Below are 20621 nucleotides of genomic sequence, written 5' to 3' on the forward strand. Positions count from 1 at the left end.
ATGAAATGCACTCTGCCTTCCTGCGGGTGGCCTACAGGAATCTTGGCAGTTCTCAGTAAATCTATATGGAAACTGACTTTGTCCTAGGAATTGGAAGTTGGAAACCATCCCTCACAGGTTCTGTCATGTCAGATAGCCCTGGTCCCACCCTAGTGCCATCCTTTATGTTGTCCTCTCTCACCATCACCTCGGGCCCCCTGCCAGTCCTATCAGGGTCACCTTCGTATCCACTCACCTCCCTCCATCTCCATGTCACCAGCCTCATTCAAGCTGCCTTCTTGACTTGCTTGGTCAGTTACAACAGCAGCCTGCCAAGTGGTTTGCCCACTTCCTTTTCTCTCCATCCATTCTTCCCGAATCACTCAGAATGATCTTTCTAAAGACTTAGATTTTTTTCAGTCTCTTGTCTAAACTCCTTAAATAAGGTCCATGTTCCTTGCCACAGCCCACAGGGTCCTGCCTGGTTGGGCCTTGGCCTCCATCTGCAGCCACCCCTCATAACCCTCTGTGACCATCTGTGACCCTCTGGAGCTGTACTGGCCTCAGCTCTGCTTCTAGATCAGGAATATCCTTTCACACCCTCAGCCTTGCAGTTTCTGCTCCTCCACAGCCTTTTTCATGGCTGATTCTCTCTCATCCTTCACTATCAGCTCACATATCACCTCCACAGAGATGGTACATCATTTTTTTTTTTTTTGAGATAGAGTCTCGCTCTGTCAGCCAGGCTGGAGTTCAGTGGCGTGATCTGAGTTCACTGCAACATCTGCCTCCTGGGTTCAAGCTATTCTCCTGCCTCAGTCTCACAAGTAGCTGGGACTACAAGTACATGCCACCACACCTGGCTAATTATTGTATTTTTAGTAGAGACAGGGTTTTGCCATGTTGGCCAGGCTGGTCTTGAACTCCCCACCTCAGGTGATCCGCCCACCTCCGCCTCCCAAAGTGCTGGGATTACAGGTGTGAGCCACTGCACCTGCCATGTTGCTCTTTCTTCACTACTGTCACTCCAGTGCTGGGCACATTGTAGAAGCTCAAAGATTGAAATGGAGACTGGGGAAGGTGGGTGCGATTTCTGCAGTGCAACCCAAAGGAATTAGTAATTCCTAGCAGAATGCAAGGAAACCCCACCTTGTGACATTCTTCTACTTAAACTTGGTGATCTGGTTTGTATTATTTGACTACATACATTAGCACTTGCTATGTGACAGGTACTCTTGAGGAAATTGAATAAGTGACACAGACTCACTGCCTCAAGGAATTTAGAATTTAGTGGGAGAAGCTGGCAATGCTGGTATAAACACACAATAAAGTGAGGCAAGGCACAGCCAAAGGTATGCATCAGCACCCCAGAGGGAGATGCGTGTCTTTCTTCAAGAGAGAAGAGCAAGCATTTGGGGAAAGTGGCATCCGAATTAGCAGGAATTGTTGAGATCAAGATGATTCTAGACAATGGAACAAAGTTACACAAAGGCTGTAAGGAACTGCACGTCCCCATGTTTAGCTAAAGATGTGAAGGGACATGGCAGAGCTGGGATTTGGACTGAATGCTGTGGAAACCAGCAAAGGTTTATGGTAGGATTAGGACCAAAAAGGAGCTGACCTCAGAAAGCTGACTCTGGTGGTGAGGTGACTCCAGAGACAACTAATGCTGAAAACCCATCAATGCAAGTATAATTTTTCATAGCTATTATTTATGTTGGAAATGACTCTTGCATTTTTTTCAGTTATTGTTTTGCTGAAAGGATCTGGCAGAGCTTCATCTCTACTGTGTGACATGAGGACACCCAAAGGTTCTCTCTGTCCCAAGATCTGGCCTCTGTAACCCCCTCACTGACTCCCTTCCCATCCACCCTCCATAGCTGGTCCTCTCAAAGTCCTTAGGATAGTCTCTGAAAATAGCCCATAATAAGAATCCATGTATTCTTTCATGTACACATGATTTCATTTCATTCTCACATAAATCTTGTAAATTAGGCAGCATCCCCAATTTATAGGAAACTGCAAGCTATGTCAGCATTCACCCCACTAGCTAGTAGAAGATGGGGGCTGGAGCCTAGTATTATTTTCTCTATACCTTAGGGGGCTCATCAACACAAACTGAACAAAGTGGGTCCTTGGGCCTGCGAGAGTATTCACAGACATGGAAACTAGGGGTGAAAGGTGCTCTTGAGAATCCTGGACCAAAGAGGAAATCCTTGCAATGAGATGGTGGGGGTGGTGAGAGGTGCTGGAGGTCTTGAAATTCCTCTGCAAGGAGAAGGAACTGAAGATCCATTTCTCAGGCACCAGAAGTTCTCAGAATTGGCTGTACTCAATTATCACCCAGGGAGCCTGTGGCACCTGCTTTTTCCAGGCCCCCCACCCAGATCCACTGATTCTATAGGACTGAAGTCAGGCCCAGGAAGCTCCTGCATGGTTCTGATATAGGCGTGTGTGGACACACCATTAACGCAACAGCCTAAGCCCATGGCAACTATGAATGGCTGGCTTTAGAGGGTTTACAAACAAGGAAACTGAGGCCCAGAGAGAAAGAGACTTGCTCATGGTCCCAGAGGGCTGGTGGCAAGGCTAGGCCTCAAACTAACTCTCCTACTTCACAGAATCGTGATTTCTTACCCAGCCCACCAGCAGCCATCCATAGCGAGACCTGCTCCTCACTGATTTACATTTTTTGTCATAGAAACCCCAGATGCCAGCTCTTTAATGAGGTTGTCCACACTACAATTGATGAGGCCCAAAGCCCTCAGCAGGACTGGTCTCTGCCAGGCTTAATTTACACAGTTCTCAGGCCTTCCAATACCCCCATTAACGTCAGAAAGGGATCTGCAGCCGTTAGTCTGTGCACTCGACTACATTCTCATCATGTCACCATCCATTTTCATGTCTTGAGGCTGTTGAGAGCCTGATTTTCCTAGTCCAGATCATGGTCCAGTCCCCTGGACTCCAGCTCCAGCCCCAGGTTTGACCTGAGTCCCCTAGACACCAGGTTCCCCCACATGTCGTCTCCCCTCATTTTAATTGAAGAGTAAGACTCCCTTCTCACCAAAACAGCACTCAAATGTCCTCTTTTAATGAGTGTCATTAGTTAGGCAAGAGCAAGCAGGTGGGAGATGGCCAGAAAGCTGATAGAAATGTGCCTTTTTAAAATGACACATAAATCACCCTAATTAAAGATTAAGCGCCCTAAAATTTGACATTCGTTTAAAAAACGAAATTTGAGTTAGGAGAGTTCTGTAGGTTTTGTAGCATCAAATCTCTAAAACACGATTGAAGGAGTGGAGGATGCGTGGGTTTCTGTTTTGAATGCACAATTAGGGAAGAGACATCATTCTCAGTGAGTGAACCCAATAAATCACCTGTGGTGTAGAACAGCAATTCACATAACCTGACCTGGGCCACGTGTGTCTCCAGTGCAAATCTGAACTAATTTCTACTATATCCAGAGAGGAGATAAATGGACAAACAAATGTGGCATGCTGCTTCAGGAGAGATGTTCCAGGATGCAAGTGACAGATGACTGAGACAGGAAATCCCACTGAGAGGCAAGTTTGCTGGGTGTGTGGCTTTGGAAAGATGCCCCGGAGGGGAGAAGTCTTCAGGGGAGAGTCATTAACAACAGCCAGCATTAATAAAGTCAACACTAACTCTATCCAATCAACCTCATAAACATGTAGCCACCAACAGCTACTGCCCAGAACAGGATATCAGAGATGGAAGGGGCCTTGGAGACAGGATTTGAGATCAACACTGAAGATAGTAAAGGTGAAGAACCCATCCCTAATACACAGGCATCTCAGCCCAAGATCTCCAGGCCTCCAAGGAAATGATAACCATATGCCCCTGAGAATTGCCCAAGGAACAGTTTGTTGTTGTTGTTGTTTGTTTGTTTGTTTGTTTTTTGAGACAGTCTCACTTTGTCACCAGGCTGGAGTGCAGTGGCATGATCTTGGCTCACTGCAACCTCTGACTCCCAGGTTCAAGGGATCTCCTGCCTCAGCCTCCCAAGTAGCTGTGATTACAGGTGCCCACCACCACGCCTGGCTAATTTTTGTATTTTAGTAGACATGGGGTTTCACTATGTTGGTAAGGCTGGTCTTGAACGTCTTGAACTCCTGACCACAAGCAATCCACCTACCTCAGCCCACCAAAGTGCTGGGATTACAGGTGTAAGCCACAGCACCCAGAACTTTTAAAACCACCTGTGCCAAGAGTCTGTCCTCCAGAGATACTGATTTCATTGGCCTGAACTTCAAAAATATTCCTTACTTCCCAAGTGACTCCCATGGGCAGTCAGGGAGCTTCTCCTAGAAGACAATTTAATCTGAGTCATGCGAGAGGAACTCGAGCTGGGATCATCTGACCAGGTCTTGGGCCCCTATCTGTGGTTTACTAGCTGTGAGACCACTCGCAAAGTACCCAGTAAGTCACTGGTTACCTTTTGTAGTGCTTTATTGTCTAAAAATCATTTCTCTGTGTATTGTGTAGGCTCTTACATCCTCAGTCTTCTGATTAATCAAATGAGCATATTACCAACGGTCCTTCCAGTTTTTTATGAGATTCAAACGAAGGGTAAAGAAAATACATTGTAAGCTATTAAAATGCTATAAAAAGGTAACCCCCTGTGATTTACATTGTTAGTCTGGGGGAAGTGCCATTTCAAAGGCTAATATGTAAATTCCTGTAGAAAGGACCCTTACTAATAAAAGATCGCCAAGCAGCGACTCTTCGCAGAGTGGCTTGATCTCAGATCTCCCTTACTTTTGCCTATTAGGGCATTTAGGTGTTTCAGTGGTTACCAGGAACCACATGAGCAGAAGGCATCAGAAGTGTCGACGGGAAAGAGGAGCTGGCTCTTCACTTCCAAGCCACTGCCCTTCCTCGCTGCTCTGCAGGCTGTGGCCAGCCGGGGCCTCAGGGTACTCTACACCGCAGGCCAGAACAACCATTTTATAACCACACAGAAGATGCTATTTGGGAACTCAGGCCCTTGATTAGAATCATTCACCAAGGATACATTCCTTCTTGGAATTTATGGGCCCCATAAAAAACTTGAGAAGAACTTGAGAAGACAGAGCGTTGTTTTTTGTTGTGCCTCATTAGTTTGGGGTTTGGGCTGGCAGTAGAGATCACAGTACCAGGCGTCCATCTAATTGACTCTTCTGCAAGCATAAAGCTCCCTGTGGGACGGAGGAGGCTGTGCCAGGGAGCCTGGAAATCTCCATTCGGGGAGGGAGACTGGGCGGAGTTGGTAGCAGTGCTGAAAACGTAGGCACCTCTGGGCTGCTGCTGTGCTTCCACCCAGGAAGACAGGTCCAGGGGACAAAATCCAGGGCATCAGAGAGTGGAAGCCACACTGGCTCCTGCTCCTGGACCTCCTCCCTTGTCGAGGTGTGTGGGTGAAAGGCAGGGATGCTGACAGCCTGACGTTCCACGCCCACCATCACCACTCCTTGGAGACCGCATAAAGAATAGAGAACAAGGGATCCAAATCCGTGAGTTTCCACCAATCCCTCAGCCAGCCAGTAACCACTCGGAGCTTTGGTATTCTCAACTATCAAATGGGCATAATGAGACCTTCCCCAGCTAATACACAGGATCAGTTCAATTCCCAAATAGGGAGAATTTAGATCTTTATACTAGACACTGTCTGAGGCTCTTGAAGGTGAGACTTGACACCTCCCTTCAAGTCACTTGCAGCTGGATGAGGAAGTCAGGCATACAAGCTATAGTAATGATATGCAGCGGAGTGTCTACCACATTAATTGTAAGAAGAGGTAATGTACCCAAGGGAAAGGGCCATTCATGGAGAGGAGAATCCATGAAAATGGCACAGATGAGGTGGTGAGATCTAGATCCCCAGTGCCAAAAGAGGAAGAGTTGGGGGAAGGTGTCCCCAGAGGAGAGGGGAAGCCAAAGATTCCAAAGGGTAACCCACATGTGACCTACTGATCCCACATGGAATAAACTCTGTAAGCATCCATACAGAAGAGGAAGTCACCAAGGAAAATATGAATAGGGTGGCATCATATGAAAATTTCAGGCTGGGTGCAGTGGCTCACACCTGTAATCCCAGACTTCAGGAGGCTGAGGCAGGAGGATCGCTTGAGATCAGGAATTCGAGACCGGCCTGAGCAACATGGTGAAACCCCATCTCTACAAAAAAAAAGTAGCCAGGCATGGTGCTGCACACCTCTATTCCCAGCTATTTAGAAGGCTGAGGTGGAAGAATCACCCGAGGTCGGGAAGGTCAAGGCTAGGATGAGCCAAGGTTGCGCCACGACACTCCAACCTAGGTGACAGAGACCCTGTCTCAGAAAATTTAAAATGCCTCTTTATCAAAATACATTATAAACAGAATGAAAATATACATAAAATACTGGGAAAAATTGTCACGCATATAATAAATAGTTTCACATCCTTATTAATGACCTCATACAACTCAGTATGAAAACAGGAAGAACCTAATCGATACATTGGCAATTCCCTAAAAAATAAATTTGGAAAGAAAAAAAAGCTAGTAATGTGAGAAAAAATTCAACCTCGAGGCTGGGCATGATGGCTCATGCCTGTAATCCCAGCACTTTGGGGGGCCAAGGTGGGCAGATCACTTGAGGCCAGGAGTTCAAGACCAGCCTGGCCAACATGGCGAAACCCTGTCTCTACTAAAAATACAAAAATTAGCTAGGCATGGTGGTGGGCATCTGTAATCCCAGCTGCTTGGGAGGCTGAGGCAGGAGAATCACTTCAACCCAGGAGGCGGAGGTTGCAGTGAGCTGAGATTGCGCCACGGCACTCCAGCCTAAGCCACAGAGTGAGACTCTGCCTCAAAACAAAACAAAACAAAACAAAACAAAAATCCAACTTCACTGGCTATCAAAGAAATCCAAAATAAAACAGCAGAGGGATACCTTTAGTTAAAAATAAAAATTCTGGTAAAACTCAGGGTTGGCCAGGATGTAGTATGAGGGATGTGCATGTATGAACACAGCTGGTGAAGAGTGTAAATTGGATTAACTTCTAGAAAGCAATTTGGCAATCTGTATTAAGAGCCTTTAAAATGTTTATACCTTTTGATTCAGTAATTCCACTTCTGGGAATCTATCCTGTGAAAAATAATCTGCAGTGCAGGCAAAGGTTTACGCTCAAAGATATTCTTCAAGGCGTTATCATAAACAGACTAGCAGCCCAATCATTGAATAATGTTTAAATAAATGATGGGACATATTGCACAATATTGTAGCCATTAAAAAGGATTTTTATGGGAAAATTTTAAAACCTTTGGAAAAGCTTGTGATACAACCTAAATTATTTTAAGGCCCATATGTATGACACAACTATACATACTTATAAAGCATGGGCAGAAGAAACTAAACCAAAGAGAAATCTACCAAGATGTTAAAAATGGTGGCCTCTGGGTGGTGGGATTCTGGGCATTTTCTTTGTTTCTTTCGACCCTGCTTTTGAACTTCAGACAATTGGATTCTGTTTTTAGAACGAAGGAAAGTAAAAGAAGCTGTAAGACCTCTTTGAGGAATGACAGGTGATTGGTGTGTGAAACACTCATGCACATTGGGACATAAGGTGTGGATGAAACAGACACAGCCTAGATTTGTCCAGGAAGTTGAGGGAGACCTCATAGATTTTTTTTTTTTTTTCCTGAGGTGGAGTCTCGCTCTGTCTGCTAGGCTGGGGTACAATGGCATGGTCTTGGCTCACTGCAACGTCCGCCTCCCTGGTTCAAGCGGCTCTCCTGCCTCAGCCTCCCAAGTAGCTGGGACTACAGGCACGTGCCACCACACCCGGATAATTTTTTGTATTTTTAGTAGAGACGGGGTTTCACCATGTTAGCCCGGATGGTCCTGATCTCCTGATCTCGTGATCTGCCCACATTGGCCTCCCAAAGTACTGGGATTACAGGTGTGAGCTACCGTGCCTGGCTGATTTTTAAGTTCACTTATGTTTTCTGCAGCAGGGCTGGGAGTGAGGGTAATAAGGTCTTAACTATATTTAATGGTCTTCTGTGGTAAGGCATAAGAAAAAGTGACTTGGAAACAAAATCACCAAGCAAATGTGAGAACTTTTCTTGTTATCCTAAATACCTGTGCCTTGAAAGAGGGGCAGAGAGGACACTGGCCTTCCCCATTTTCTCCTACTAAGTAGAAAGAATAGAACTGCCCTGTCCTGGTTGTTACAAGTTTAGTGAGCAAGCAGGTGCTGCTTCTGGGGTGCTCTCAACTCCTGGGACACAGCCCCGTCAGCTCCCCAGGCAAGCGGGCATCTGCTCCCACTGTTTTAGGGAGACCACACCTTCCGTGGGACCAGCACCAATGTGTGCAGAAAGCATTTTACCTTCCAGCTTCCAAGAGGACACGAATGACAGGTGAAGAATTGATGCCCAAAATTAAAGCTGCAAAATGAATTTGACATTTTACATCCTAAAATGAGCATTGTGTCTCGTTCTGCTGTTCCCTCTGTACTTTGATCCTGTGTGTTTGTCTGAGAATATGGCCTCCATACAATGGGAGATTGGTTCCGGGACCCCCAAATCTGCACAGGTTCAGTCAGCCCTGCCAAACCCAAAAATATTGTATTTTCCATCTGCGTTGGGTGAGATCCATGTATAAGTGGGTCCAAACCTGTATTGTTCAAGGTTAATTTTTTGTTGTGCATTTTCCTGCACTTAGAATCTATAAGTTATTTGGGGAAACCTTGCTTAGGCTATCTTGAGGCCCAGGGAGGAATGGGGTGGTGTTTTTCCTTCTGTGTGAGTAAGAAAAAGGTAGAGGTGAATAGTCCAGGGGACCGCAAAGATCTAGTCACAAAAACAAGTTAGAGCACTGAGAAGTGGATCTAAATCTACTCTGGGCTCCCGATGATGGGAGCCTCAGCTGTCTGGGATTTCAGCGGGAGTCAGGTTTCAATGGAGTGTTCATTCTCTATTGCTGCTGTAAAAACTACCACGAACGTAATAAAGCAACATGAATTTGTTCTTTTACAGTTCTGGAGGGCAGAAGTATGAAATTAGTTTCACTGGACTAAAGTCATGTCAGGCAGTCCGGGTTCCTCCTGGAGGCTTTAAAAGAATCGTTTCCTTGACTTTTCCAGCTTTCAGAGGCTGCCAGCACCCTTTGGCTTGTGACCTCTTCCTCCCACTACTCCAAATGCTTGCTTCCACCCTCACAGTCCCTACTTCTTACTTTGACTCTCTTGTCTGGTGATCACATTGCCCATACCCCCCAACCCTAGATATTCCAAGTTAATATCTCCAGCTAAAGATTCTTAATCACACCAGCAAAGCTTCTTTTACCACATTTTCACAGGTAACATTTTCACAGGCCCTGGGGATTCAGATGTGTCTATTTGAAGGTCTGCTATTCAGCCTACTTAAGATAGGTAACCTTACACACAGGCTATTCATGAACCCTCCTAGGGGCCAGGCACTTGCTAAGGCTGGGGGAATGCCAAGCTCAAACAACTTGATGGAGATGATGGGATCATGCACAAGAGTTCTGGAGGCAGGTTGCATGGAACCAGCAGCTCCCAAACAGAGATGGGGAGGAAGATGTGAGGATTGTTGCAGGCGGTGTCTGTGAGCTGGACCTGGACGGACAGCAGGATTTCAATCAGCAGAGTATGGAGTGCATCATCACACAACCATCACATGACCACGTTCATCACCCTCTGGGAGCCTGCAGCACAGAGTCCATGAGGAGAGGCAGAGGGAGAGGCAAAGGCAATTTAGGCCCAGATCACAGGGACCCTGAAGAGCAGGTGAAAGGGCTCAGATATGATTCACTGGAAGGAGGTGGGATCTGTTTTCCCATGACTAGTATTTGCAGAGAATGCCCTGCAGGAGGCAGGGTGGACAATGCTGGGTGGCCATCTGCTGTCATTTGACAAACTTTGCCTTATCTGGACTACCCTAGAAAAGAGGGCACAAGCATCTCCTTCTGTGAGATGGAGAGGGCACCTTTACAGTCAGAGAGGCTGGGTATGAATCCCACATACCAGCTGTGTGACCTGAGATAAGTCACTGAACCTCTCTGACCTCAGTTTTCCCACTTAGGAAATGGACATCATTAAGACCTGTCTAGTTTCCTCACAGGGCTGGATGTGCTAAAGTAGATGGAGGAATTCCAGAAGTAAACAAGCTGGGCTTCATGTTAGTTTCAGTGCTATTGGGAAGAGTCCTTTGAACCAGGAAGTCATGGAATTTTAGATATTAAAGATCACCTAACCTGGAGAGTACTGCATCAGAATCAGTTGAGTTTGATTTGCAGCCAGAGTTGGAAACGCCCCACCCCCATATGAGGCTCAGAGAGGCTGGGGGACTTAGCCAAGTGGGGTCCTAGTTCATCTTCCCCCACTGCCCTGAGCACTGAGATGGGTTTAGCACCAGCTATGACCAGGATAGAGCTAGAAAACAAGGCAGAGGGTAAGGCAGGCTCACTCGGGGTGTTGACCCAGGTGAGCCCTACCTGCTCATCTCCACAGGGGCCAGAGGCTCCCCATCTGACACCAGCCAAGAGCTGAGTAGCAGGAGGCACCAGCCAGGCCTTGTGAGGTGGTCCCCAGGCAAAGCCCTCCATTTGGTCAGGGAGGCTAAGACAGACCAGCCTTCTCCTTCCTGTTGTCTGAATCTCTGGGGCCTGCAAAGATGTGAGTGGTCACACGTTAATTCATTATCAAAATGCATTGTTCTTAATCCAGAAACCGATAACTGTGTATCTTCATTATAAACTGCCCCCATCCCTTCCCCCTCTGGATAAAATTAATTACCTAAGAATTTCAGACTAGAGCAAACCTTAGCAATCTAACAGAAATCTCTCCTTTGATAGAGGAGAGGACAGGGGCCACACAGAGAAGGGACATGGTCAGCCTCATACAGCCAGGCAGGAGGATCCAAGTCCAGATCTGAGGCCCAGGCTTGCATGATGGTGTTCTTTGCATTCCAGAACAGGAAGTGCTGCATCTTTCTAATATCTTCTCAATAAGTCACTCCAGTGGTAGAACCTGGGGTCAAGAACATGGGGGACATGCACTAGACCAGATCCACCTCTTGGCACCCCAAATTTGACCTTGAGGGTGGAGCTGTCTGTGCAGGTGAGACTCCACCTGGAGGCCATCCACTTGGCACACTAAAGTCATGGGTTTGAGGACCCCCAAGGAGGAATGTCGTGGAGGGAACATGGACCACTCTGCTGCTCACCTTCCTAGAAAGTGAGATACCCCAGCAGGCCATGGATGAGCATGAGGGGTTTTGACCCCTCTTACCTGCTGGTGTTGGCCCTGGATGTGGCCAGATGGAGATGCAGATGTCTCAGTCAGGCCTTGGGATGTGAAAGGCAGAGCGGGATAATGCTGTCCCTGCAGCCTGCCCATGGGACCAACCCATCAGGCCAGCTGGTGCCTGGGGCCATGCAAACTCACCATGGTTGTATGTCTGTGTGCTCTCCAGGAACATCCCCAGGCTCCAAGATGGCCCTGCAGAGCTCCTTCACTTGTTGGAATGGGACAGTCCTCCAGCTTGGGCAGGCCTGTGACTTCCACCAGGACTGCGCCCAGGGAGAAGATGAGAGCCAGATGTGCCGTGAGTAGATGGGGCTACCCCACCCTGCCTGAGCCCAGCCCATGCTCATAACCCCCTGTTGTCCCCATTATCCCAGGCATGAGAGTATGGACAGCCTTCCCAATATCCAATGACACTTGTGACTCCTCTCATGGCAAAGCCACTCAGTCTTCAAGAGGCAGAGCTAAGATTTGTAGTCTAGAAATAGCCTGGTCCGTAGTCATATAAGTCAAGAACCAAACAAGATCTTATAAGTTATGCTGTCAGCATCCTCAAGGCACAGAGAAAACGTGCAGGACAAAGCCCAGCTCTAATGTGACATTGGAAGTCCTCCATGCCCAGACTTCCCTCGCCTTCCAAGTCTCATTCTCCACCTGCCCCTCATCGTCTCCCTCCTCCATGCACCCCAGCTCCGGCCGTATGGAACCAGCTTACAGATCCTTCATGCCTCCGTGGCTTTGCTCACATGGTCTCCCCTTTCCTTTCTCGAGTCACATCTACTTCAAGATTCGCCCTGAGTCGATTCTTTCAGAAAGCCTCCCTGACCGTCCCCCACAAGTACCACTGGTTCTTCTCCCTCTGGATCCTTCCCCCACAATCCAGTGGATCCATCCAAATATCATCGTTGCCATTACTTTTTATGAATAGCTTTGAGATACAATTCCTATACAATTCACCCACTTCAAGTGTACAATTCCCTGTTTTCCATATAGTCACAGGGTTGTTCAACCATCATCACAATTTTATTTTAGAACATTTTTATCACCCCAAAAAGGAACCTGTAGTATCTCTCCCCATTTTGCTCCAAACCCCCTGCCATTAGCCTGAACCAACCACTAATCTTTGTTTCTTTAGATTTGCCTATTCTGGGCATTTAGCATCCTACGAGGGGCCCACTTTCTCCATATCTTTGCCAACACGTCATATTATCTGTCCTTTTAATTTTAGCCATCCTAGTGGGCATGCATCCATTATGTTTTATGGAGGTGATTTCCATGTCTCTCTTCCTCTCTGTGGGTGGTTTGAGTCTGGTCCTCTTTCCCGTAGCAATACCTCTCATGATTCCTGGCACAGCGTCTGTGCTCACTGACTCTTCGTTGATGAGAGGAAAGAATGAGTTGGGAAACTTGGACTCCATAGGGGAAAACAAATTGCCGAGGCCCCACTAGCAGTTGGGGCGGAGTAGACTCCCAGCTGGTGCTCCTGCACTTGAACATGGTGCTCCCCGCAGCTGCCTCTCCAGAAGTAATCACTCCAGAGCCCTTGATGTTTTTGCCACGGAAACCACCAATGCTTCGAGAATGCCTACAGGCAGCTGGAAAACGTGCCAGATCCTGGAGCAGAGATGAATTACTCGGCATCTTCCCTCAAAGCACTGAAAGCTCCACACAGGGGCAGGAGTGAAATGGAGCCTGGACTAGGGAAGGAAGAGGCAGAATGGTGCCTGGGGTGGGGCCCAGACCCGGAGTAAATGCCTCACCTCCCAGATATGCAGACCCCACTGGCCTGCAAGAAAGTTTCCAAAATATGTTTTAAAACAGGGCCCTCTGCCCCCAGTCATCTGGACCCTTTATGGGGGGTGGAGAAGGTTTCATTTATTCTCATTTAAATTAAGCAATAAAGACATCCATTTTCCCATTTTTAAAACTTCATTTCTATACAAAACTTTCAAGTGAAGTTTCCCAATGATAATGGAATAGTTGTATGTTTTTAGGTAAAACTCAGCAAAGAGTTACAGGGAAGGGCTTTGCTTGCCCTGTTCTGTTCCGCTCCTGGCCTTTCTCGTACAGTTCTCACTACACACATGGCCCAAAGTGAAGCCAGTCCTGCCCACAGTGCCCTGTTCAGGGGCCTGTATGTGTGTCTCTATTTATTTGTGTCTGCAGTGTTTCCAGCAGTGCCTCTGAACTGTGTGATTTCGCGATTGCCTTTTTCAAGTTTTTTGATACCCACTTCCCAGTTGGGACACAGGTCGGACAGGCCATGCCCTGATTGACAATTGGGAAAATGAAGGCACAGATAAGGCAGTTGACTTGTTCAGGGTCACGCAGCATGTCAGGGACAGATTAGAGCCCTGAGCCTTCAGGATCCAGTCCATTACTATGGGCTCAGGGCATTTCCCACCACTCCAAAGCTTACCACTATTGGTTTCCTGGCCAGCTCCAAGCTTCAGGGCAGTCTACTTCAGGCACCGAGGGCAAGAACCTGGGGCCCAGAGGCTTTTTCAGCCACATTTGAAAAGCAGCTCTGACAAGCTGTCAGAGCAACCCCTCTGGAGAACACCCCCACTGTGTTCTTGGCTACAGAAAGCAGTTGCTGGGAGGGAAGTTCAATTCAGGAGAGTTATTCCCACTCAGATCTTGGCAAAACTCTTAGAAAATATCCTTTTTCTTATTTGTGTGCCTTATCCTTTCCGGCATTTTTGCTGTGTTCCCCATCACACTAATGTTGACTCTGAAAACCATTCCCATGAAGATAACAGCAGCAACAACACCAGCTTACCTGTTGAGCCTTTACTCTATGAGTCAGGAGCTGTTCTCAACACTTTTCATGTATGAACTTGCTTCATCCTCACAACATCCTGTGTGATGCTATTGTACCCATCTTTGTTAGAGACAAGGAAGCTGAAGCTCACGGAGTTTAAGTGGTTGTCCACGATCAAACTGATAGCCAGAAGCTGAGCAGTGATTCAGGCTCAGTCTGACCTCAGAGCCACACTCGAACCACTGCAGGGTAAACTCTGTTTCACGAGCTTCCAGCACTTAGCTATGCTAAGCACTGAACCTAGCCACAGACACACCCAAGATGAAGGGGCCAGGAAGAGACAGGGAGGTCCAGGGCTCTGCTACCACTTTTCTCTGGGGGTAGGAGGGTTCAGATCATGGGCCTCCCCCTCTGGGTCTCGGGTTCCTCATCTGTAAAGTGATGCCTACTGACACTCTGATGTCTGAGAAACAAGCAGGAAGTGTTTGGAGCAGCTCCTGGCACAAAGTAAGTGCTCAGTAAATGTTAGCCAGTATTATTCACGTTATTATTTTCTTCATGGGGATGGTTTCCAGAATCAACACCAACATCATAGGAAAATACGCTTGACTACACCAGCTCTTTCCAGGTGGTCTGGAACCTGTTAAAATGTTTCCTCTGAGCAGGTGTTCACACTGCAGCTCTGTTAGGAATGGCCAGGTCCTCTAAAGAACCTTCCTGAGGGTCTTTCATCTTAGGCCAGGGTAGTTGACAAAACCCTGCTATGGTTGGAATTTGGAAGGGGAAAGTAGGTTGCATTTAATCAACTCCCCCTACCAAAAGCCAGCCTCAACTCCCCACACCTTCCCAGAGGGTGTCCTCTGCACATGCTGGGGCTGCAAACAGATTATCAGACTCACTCTGGGCAACATATCTGGATCTCTTTGGAGCCCTTAAAAATTCTAAGAGTTGTCCAGGATGAGTGGAGGGCCTGAGATGGAGGTGACATTCCCTTGCCCTTTTCTAGCCAATCATGATACTCATCTGTCCATCATACTCTCTCCTCCAAACCCACACTCCAACACAGTACTCTCGGTCCCCTCTCCAATACAGCCACTCCTGTATTTCTAATTAAACATCGCCAAATCCAAGTGAGACATCCCAGATGCTATAATGCACTGAAGGAGGTCTTCGTGACTCTCTCTGTGTTCTGACCAATGGCCTCGATGGCATGTGGCTCCCTAGAAAGGGGCCAGATGTTCCCACTTCATCCCCTGGATAGGTCAGTGATTCACTGCATATTGCAGACAGATCACTTTTCCCCCATGGACTCGATAATCTCATCTGTGTGCTGGGGATACTCTTCCTGCCAGGCAAAAACAGTGTTTTAAAAGTGTATTTCTTTATTATAAGATAAAACATACTGGTTGTAAAATACAGAAAATCTAGAAATGTACACAAGAGAAAATAACTATCGCCCATAATCCTCCCTCTCAAACATTCAGAGATAACTGTAATATTTTGATGTATTTCTTCTAGCATTTTTTCCCATGACTCTATATTTTCAAGAAAATGTATAGCACATATTTATCAAAAATGTTAACAGAGTTGTCACGCAGGAAGGAAAAGAAGTAGTGTCATTTGGCCTGGAGTTTCTACTTGGCAGCTCCCACAGCTGCTGCTGAGGTCACAGCTCCATGACTCTACCAATTTGTCTCTCTTAGAGTGGAATCAGGTGTCATAATTGCCAAATGTTGCAGGATTGATTGACCTACCCACAGCGCGATTTGGCCATCCAGCCAATGAAATAACTGGCTACAGCCCAAGAAGGCGGTTGGTTAGAACAGTGCTTCTCCAGATTTAAGGTGCGCAGGAGTCACTAGGGGAGCCTCTTAAAAATGCAGATTCTGATTCAGTGGGTTGGGGCAAGGCCTGAGATTCCACACATTTTACAGATTCATAGGTGATGAGACTGCAGCTGGTCCCTGGACCACATTTTGAGTGATAAAGAGTTAGAGGATTGAGCCCACTCCCATTTTGTTCAGCAAATAAGTTTTGAAGTCCTCCAGTGTGCTGACTTGAGTAGGAGCTTGGGGCGAATGAGAAGAGAAAAGGATGATCAGAGGATGAGTTGATACCATTAGACCCAATCCCGCAGGCCAACCTTTTGCTCAGCAATTGGCCGTGGTGATTTCCCAGTTGCAGCCTAATCCACAGGGGTCTTTGTTCTGACTCTTAACCTTAACCCCACCAGCTTCCGCAGGAGTGGCTTCTGACTGAGCACGCTGCCCTGATGAGTTTACAATCATGGAAAGCCTCAGCTCTCCTTCCTTAGGGGTTTTAATTGCCACATCAATTGTCCACTGGCCTGTCTTGCTCTTTTGTCTGCCTCCTCTCCCGTTATTGAATCAGCCAGAAAGAAAGGGGTTTCCACTCCCAGCTCACCCTGGATTCTATGCCAAGCTGAAACAAGAATGGGATTCCAGAGACAGAGAATGCTGATGGCTTTCTTCAATCCTGTCTGGCCGAAAGGCATAGGCAGAGCTATCACATATGCAGCCTCCAACAGGCATTTCCAGAGAGCCAGGCAGGCACTTGCTGTCAGTTTCAGCCATACTCTGATGAACTAGCTCCAAGTTAGGTGGGAATGGCAATTAATAACACTACCACCACTTTACATTTGCACCTCTCTGGCTGTTTACAAAGTGTTTCCACAATGTCTCCCCTGCTTTATCCTCAAACCAGCACAGTAAAATAGACACTAATATTGCCCCATTTTACAGATAAGGAACCTGAGGTTCTAAGGAAGAAGTGGCTTATGTAAGGTCACAAAGCAGGAAGTGATGAGGCTAGAACTAGAGCCCATATGTCTGGATTCCAGTGCTGTTGTGCTACCAATACCCATGATCCAGGCTCAGTTCTCTCCCTCTGCCTCCTAAAAGGGTAAGGAGGGAGTGACATACTGTGCGTCTCCCACCTCAGGCCGGCCTCCTCCTTCCTCCAGGAATCCGAATCTTCTATCATGGGCCTTGGGGTATTTTGTTTATTTTTGCTTGTTTGTTTGTTTGTTTGAGACGGAGTTTTTCTCTTGTTGCCCAGGCTAGAGTGCAGTGGCACAATCTTGGCTCACTGCAACATCCACCTCCTGGGTTCAAGTGATTCTCCTGCCTCAGCCTCTCGAATAGCTGGGATTACAGGCGCCCACCACCAGGCGCAGCTAATTTCTGTATTTTTAGTCAAGATGGGATTTCTCCATGTTGGCCAGGCTGTTCTCAAACTCCTGACCTCAGTTGATCCGCCTGCCTCAGCCTCCCAAAGTGCTGGGATTACAGGCGTGAGCCACCGCGCCCTGTCGGGCCTTGGTTTTTAAAACTCACTTGTGAAGGACACTCCATGAGAAGGTCACTTCCACCAGTTGGTTTCTGCAAAAGAAGTAGATGCAGGATCCCTTGAGGGGGAAATAAAAAATAAAACAGAAAGTTCTTCTTAGCTTTGGGATTTTTAATCATAGAAACATGTGGGGCTTAGGGGGAAATGATTTCTTCAGGGGGGTATAAATGGGAAGAGATGTTCAAAGTCAGTGACAGCCTGTTTTAATTTATAATTCTGCCTCTGTGTGAAATGCACAGAGAATCTGGGGGAAATGAGTAATAATTCACTAAGGTGCTGTCACAGCCAGGAAGCGTTAGGGCCCTCTTTGTCAGCCTGCTGCTGCCAAGAAGGCTGAGACAGAGGAAGGACATGCAGTGCTGTGGGTCTCAGCTAGAGAGTTTCTTTCCTCCCACGTGGAGACACAGGCTTCTCCGCAGCTAGGCTGGGAGGTGTTGGGGGCCATCAGAATCGCCTGGAATAGCCCACTAGCTCCTCAGGGCTGAATGCCCTTCCTGGAGCCCTGCTCAGAGTGAGCTGGAGAAAGTGAGCTCTCTCTCTCGCCCTCTTATCCTTTCCTCTTCCTTCTGTGGGCAGTTGGGAAACATACAGTCTAGAAAGCTCACTGTCACCTCTTCAGTGGGGCCTGAGATCAGTCTGATGTAGAGAAAAAGATGACGTGCCCTTTGTGCTGAGCCCACTGATGATATAAAGAGGCCCCAATGACTGGGATTGTTTGATCAGGACTATGCGGCAGTAATAAACCCCATATGTCAGTGGCTTGGAATAACATTTACAGTACCCGTCCAATGAGGATGTGGGTGGGAGTGGCCTCTGCTCCACAGGCTCACTCAGCGACCCAGGCTGGCAGAGGCTCCTCCATCAATATAGTGTCACCCTTAGGAATAAGAACTCTCATTAGTTGTTTCAGCAAGGGAACAGAGAGACCAAAGATTTACACAAGGGCTTTTTGCAGCCTTAATTCAGAGAAGACACATCACTTCCACTCACGTTTCATTGGCCAGAGCACATCATATGTCTTCACTTAACTGCAAGGGGGTTGGGAGATAAAGGAAAGCAAATGGAAAGTTTTGAGCAATATGTGTCTCTGCAGACAGGTAATTTGATGGACCCAGACAAACCCCCAGCCAACACTACCACAACCACCACCACAGTCTGGACACTGTGTCAACCACTAGAAATGTAGTGAGCTATACAGTGGCTTCTCCTGGGGTCACATTCATGGTGGATCAGTATAAAGAGCGCAGAATTTAGAAGCAGAAGACCTGGGTTCGAGTCCTAACTGGGTTACCTGCTAGCTGTGTGACCTTGGTCAGGTTGCTTCACATTTCTGAGCCTCTACTTTGTCAGATATACAACTGGACTAACAACACCCATGCTGAGGAGTTATTTTCCTATTTTGTCTTCTGAAGATAAGAAAACTGTAAACCAGCACGGGCATCAGTTAGGGCTTGGGGGCTTCTCTTCATTGTAATCGGTGTCATTAGTCATCCAGCATTCTGGCTGGGGAGCTATATTACTAATGAAGATAATTTGGTCATGCCTGGCTAATTCGACTTGGCGTTGGCATATTTTGCCTTTAGTGGCCCTGGAAATGACTGTGTCTCTCTGCTCTTTCCATAGGGAAACTGCCTGTGGGTTTTTACTGCAACTTTGAAGATGGCTTCTGTGGCTGGACCCAAGGTACACTCTCACCCCACACTCCTCAGTGGCAGGTCAGGACCCTAAAGGATGCCCGGTTCCAGGACTACCAAGGTACTACTGCTCTCCTCCCTTCTCCCTGGTGCCCATCTTCATGCCTACATAGACAGATGGGAGACTCAGGGCTGGGCTTCACCCCACCTGCAGGGCAAGCTCGGGTGTCTGACCAAAGCTTGCCTAGAGTGCTCACACACAATCCCCTCTTCACACCTTGGGCTTTCGAGTGATTAAATCTGGTCAAGATAGAGGTCACCTTTGGTTACTTAAAATAAGAACCATGAGGAGGGATTAACAAAAAGATAATAGCAACAACAATAATAATCCTTTCCATCAACAAGTATGTGTTAAGAGCGTCCTATATGTCAGGCACATAATTCATTGAGAGGTAGGGAAAGCCATAGCCCTCTTTATGACTGGGGAGACTGAGGCACAGCAAGGCCTTGTGTCATTTGCCCTGAGGTTGTGCCCAGGGAACCTCACCCTACACCTGGTCCATGGTCCATTCCCTGCAGCACAGCCTCTTCAGCCATCCTCCCACCTCACCCCTGATTTAAGCTAGTAATGCCTGTCCTCCCCTCTCCGGGGCCCATCCTCCCCACAAAACTTGCATGTCTGACAGAGAGCAAAGGGCCTCTACACAGCCAAGAGATAGCCAGCTGCTCCTGGGTAAGCTGACTCCAGACCCAGAGACACCAGGCTGGGCAGGGTGTGGGATCACAGAGGGTCTATAAGGCCAGCACAGCTCCCAACATTAGGCTGCCGAAGAGGCTAGGCTAGCCAGCCTTGGGGGCTGTCCCTAGTGGTGGGGCCCGGGCAGGCCCTGGTGCCCACCTCTCTGCAGCATAGGGCTGATGGGGTGGGAAGGTCTCTCTCCTTCTTCTGTCCTCTTCATTTGCCTTCTTTCTGTGGAAATAGAGATCCTCCAATGCTTATTTGTTGAACAAAGTAAGAGTTGGCTCAGTCCTCACCGTGCAGCGGCATCATTCTTAGTATTCTGTCTGTAAAAGACGCAGAGGAGAGAAATGGAGTTCCAAGCTGGATGTGCCCTTAATGTCTCTGTTCCCAGTTTGATAATTTCCACTACAGCACCCATAGCAAATAAACATCCAGCCCTGCGGAATACCTCCAGTGACAGGGCTCCCACTGCCTCCTAGAGCAGACCATGCTGTTGTTCCCAATCACAGATTAGCTTTCCTTACCTGGAGGCAAGCTCCACCTTTCCATGACTTCTACTCATTTATCATGACTTTTGCCCCCTGGAGCCCCACAGAACTGAACTACCCCCTCTCCCACCAAGGCAGCCCCTCAGAAATCTGAAGGCAACAATTGTGACCCGCCTGCCTGCATGAGGGCTTTTCTGTCCCCAGTCACACAATGCCAGCTCCTTGAATCTCCCTCATGCTTGCTGAGATCTCTTGGTTACTCTGCCCTTGACCCACCTGAATTTGTTACTTAATAACAGCCTTTACTGAGAGAGGAAGAAAGGTAGAAAGGAAAG

At 47.6% G+C, this 20621-nt stretch overlaps 1 protein-coding gene and 1 long non-coding RNA gene across 3 annotated transcripts in view; one reads left to right on the forward strand and one right to left on the reverse strand.

The window, feature by feature from the left end:
* The window catches only part of ALK (ALK receptor tyrosine kinase), a 725336-nt gene that overhangs the window by 574620 nt on the left and 130095 nt on the right, over positions 1–20621 (forward strand). Inside the window, exons 6-7 of the mRNA XM_024242328.2 lie at positions 11459–11590; positions 19046–19177. Coding sequence (XP_024098096.2) covers positions 11459–11590; positions 19046–19177 — 264 coding nt within the window. The remainder of the gene's footprint in view (positions 1–11458; positions 11591–19045; positions 19178–20621) is intronic.
* LOC129057560 (uncharacterized) lies at positions 10811–20438 on the reverse strand. 2 transcript variants are annotated; one of them, XR_008522187.2, is made up of 6 exons: positions 20323–20438; positions 19955–20121; positions 18204–18299; positions 17410–17480; positions 11431–11555; positions 10811–11013 (listed from the first exon to the last, which is right to left on the reverse strand). It is a non-coding gene; the product is annotated as an uncharacterized LOC129057560 (long non-coding RNA). The 2 variants fall into 2 exon arrangements; XR_010136199.1 differs by lacking the exons at positions 10811–11013; positions 11431–11555 and adding an exon at positions 15422–16121 and having other exon boundaries at positions 20323–20420.

Source organism: Pongo abelii, chromosome 12 (genome assembly GCF_028885655.2).
Source record: "Pongo abelii isolate AG06213 chromosome 12, NHGRI_mPonAbe1-v2.0_pri, whole genome shotgun sequence".
Classification (NCBI taxonomy): Eukaryota; Metazoa; Chordata; class Mammalia; order Primates; family Hominidae; genus Pongo; species Pongo abelii.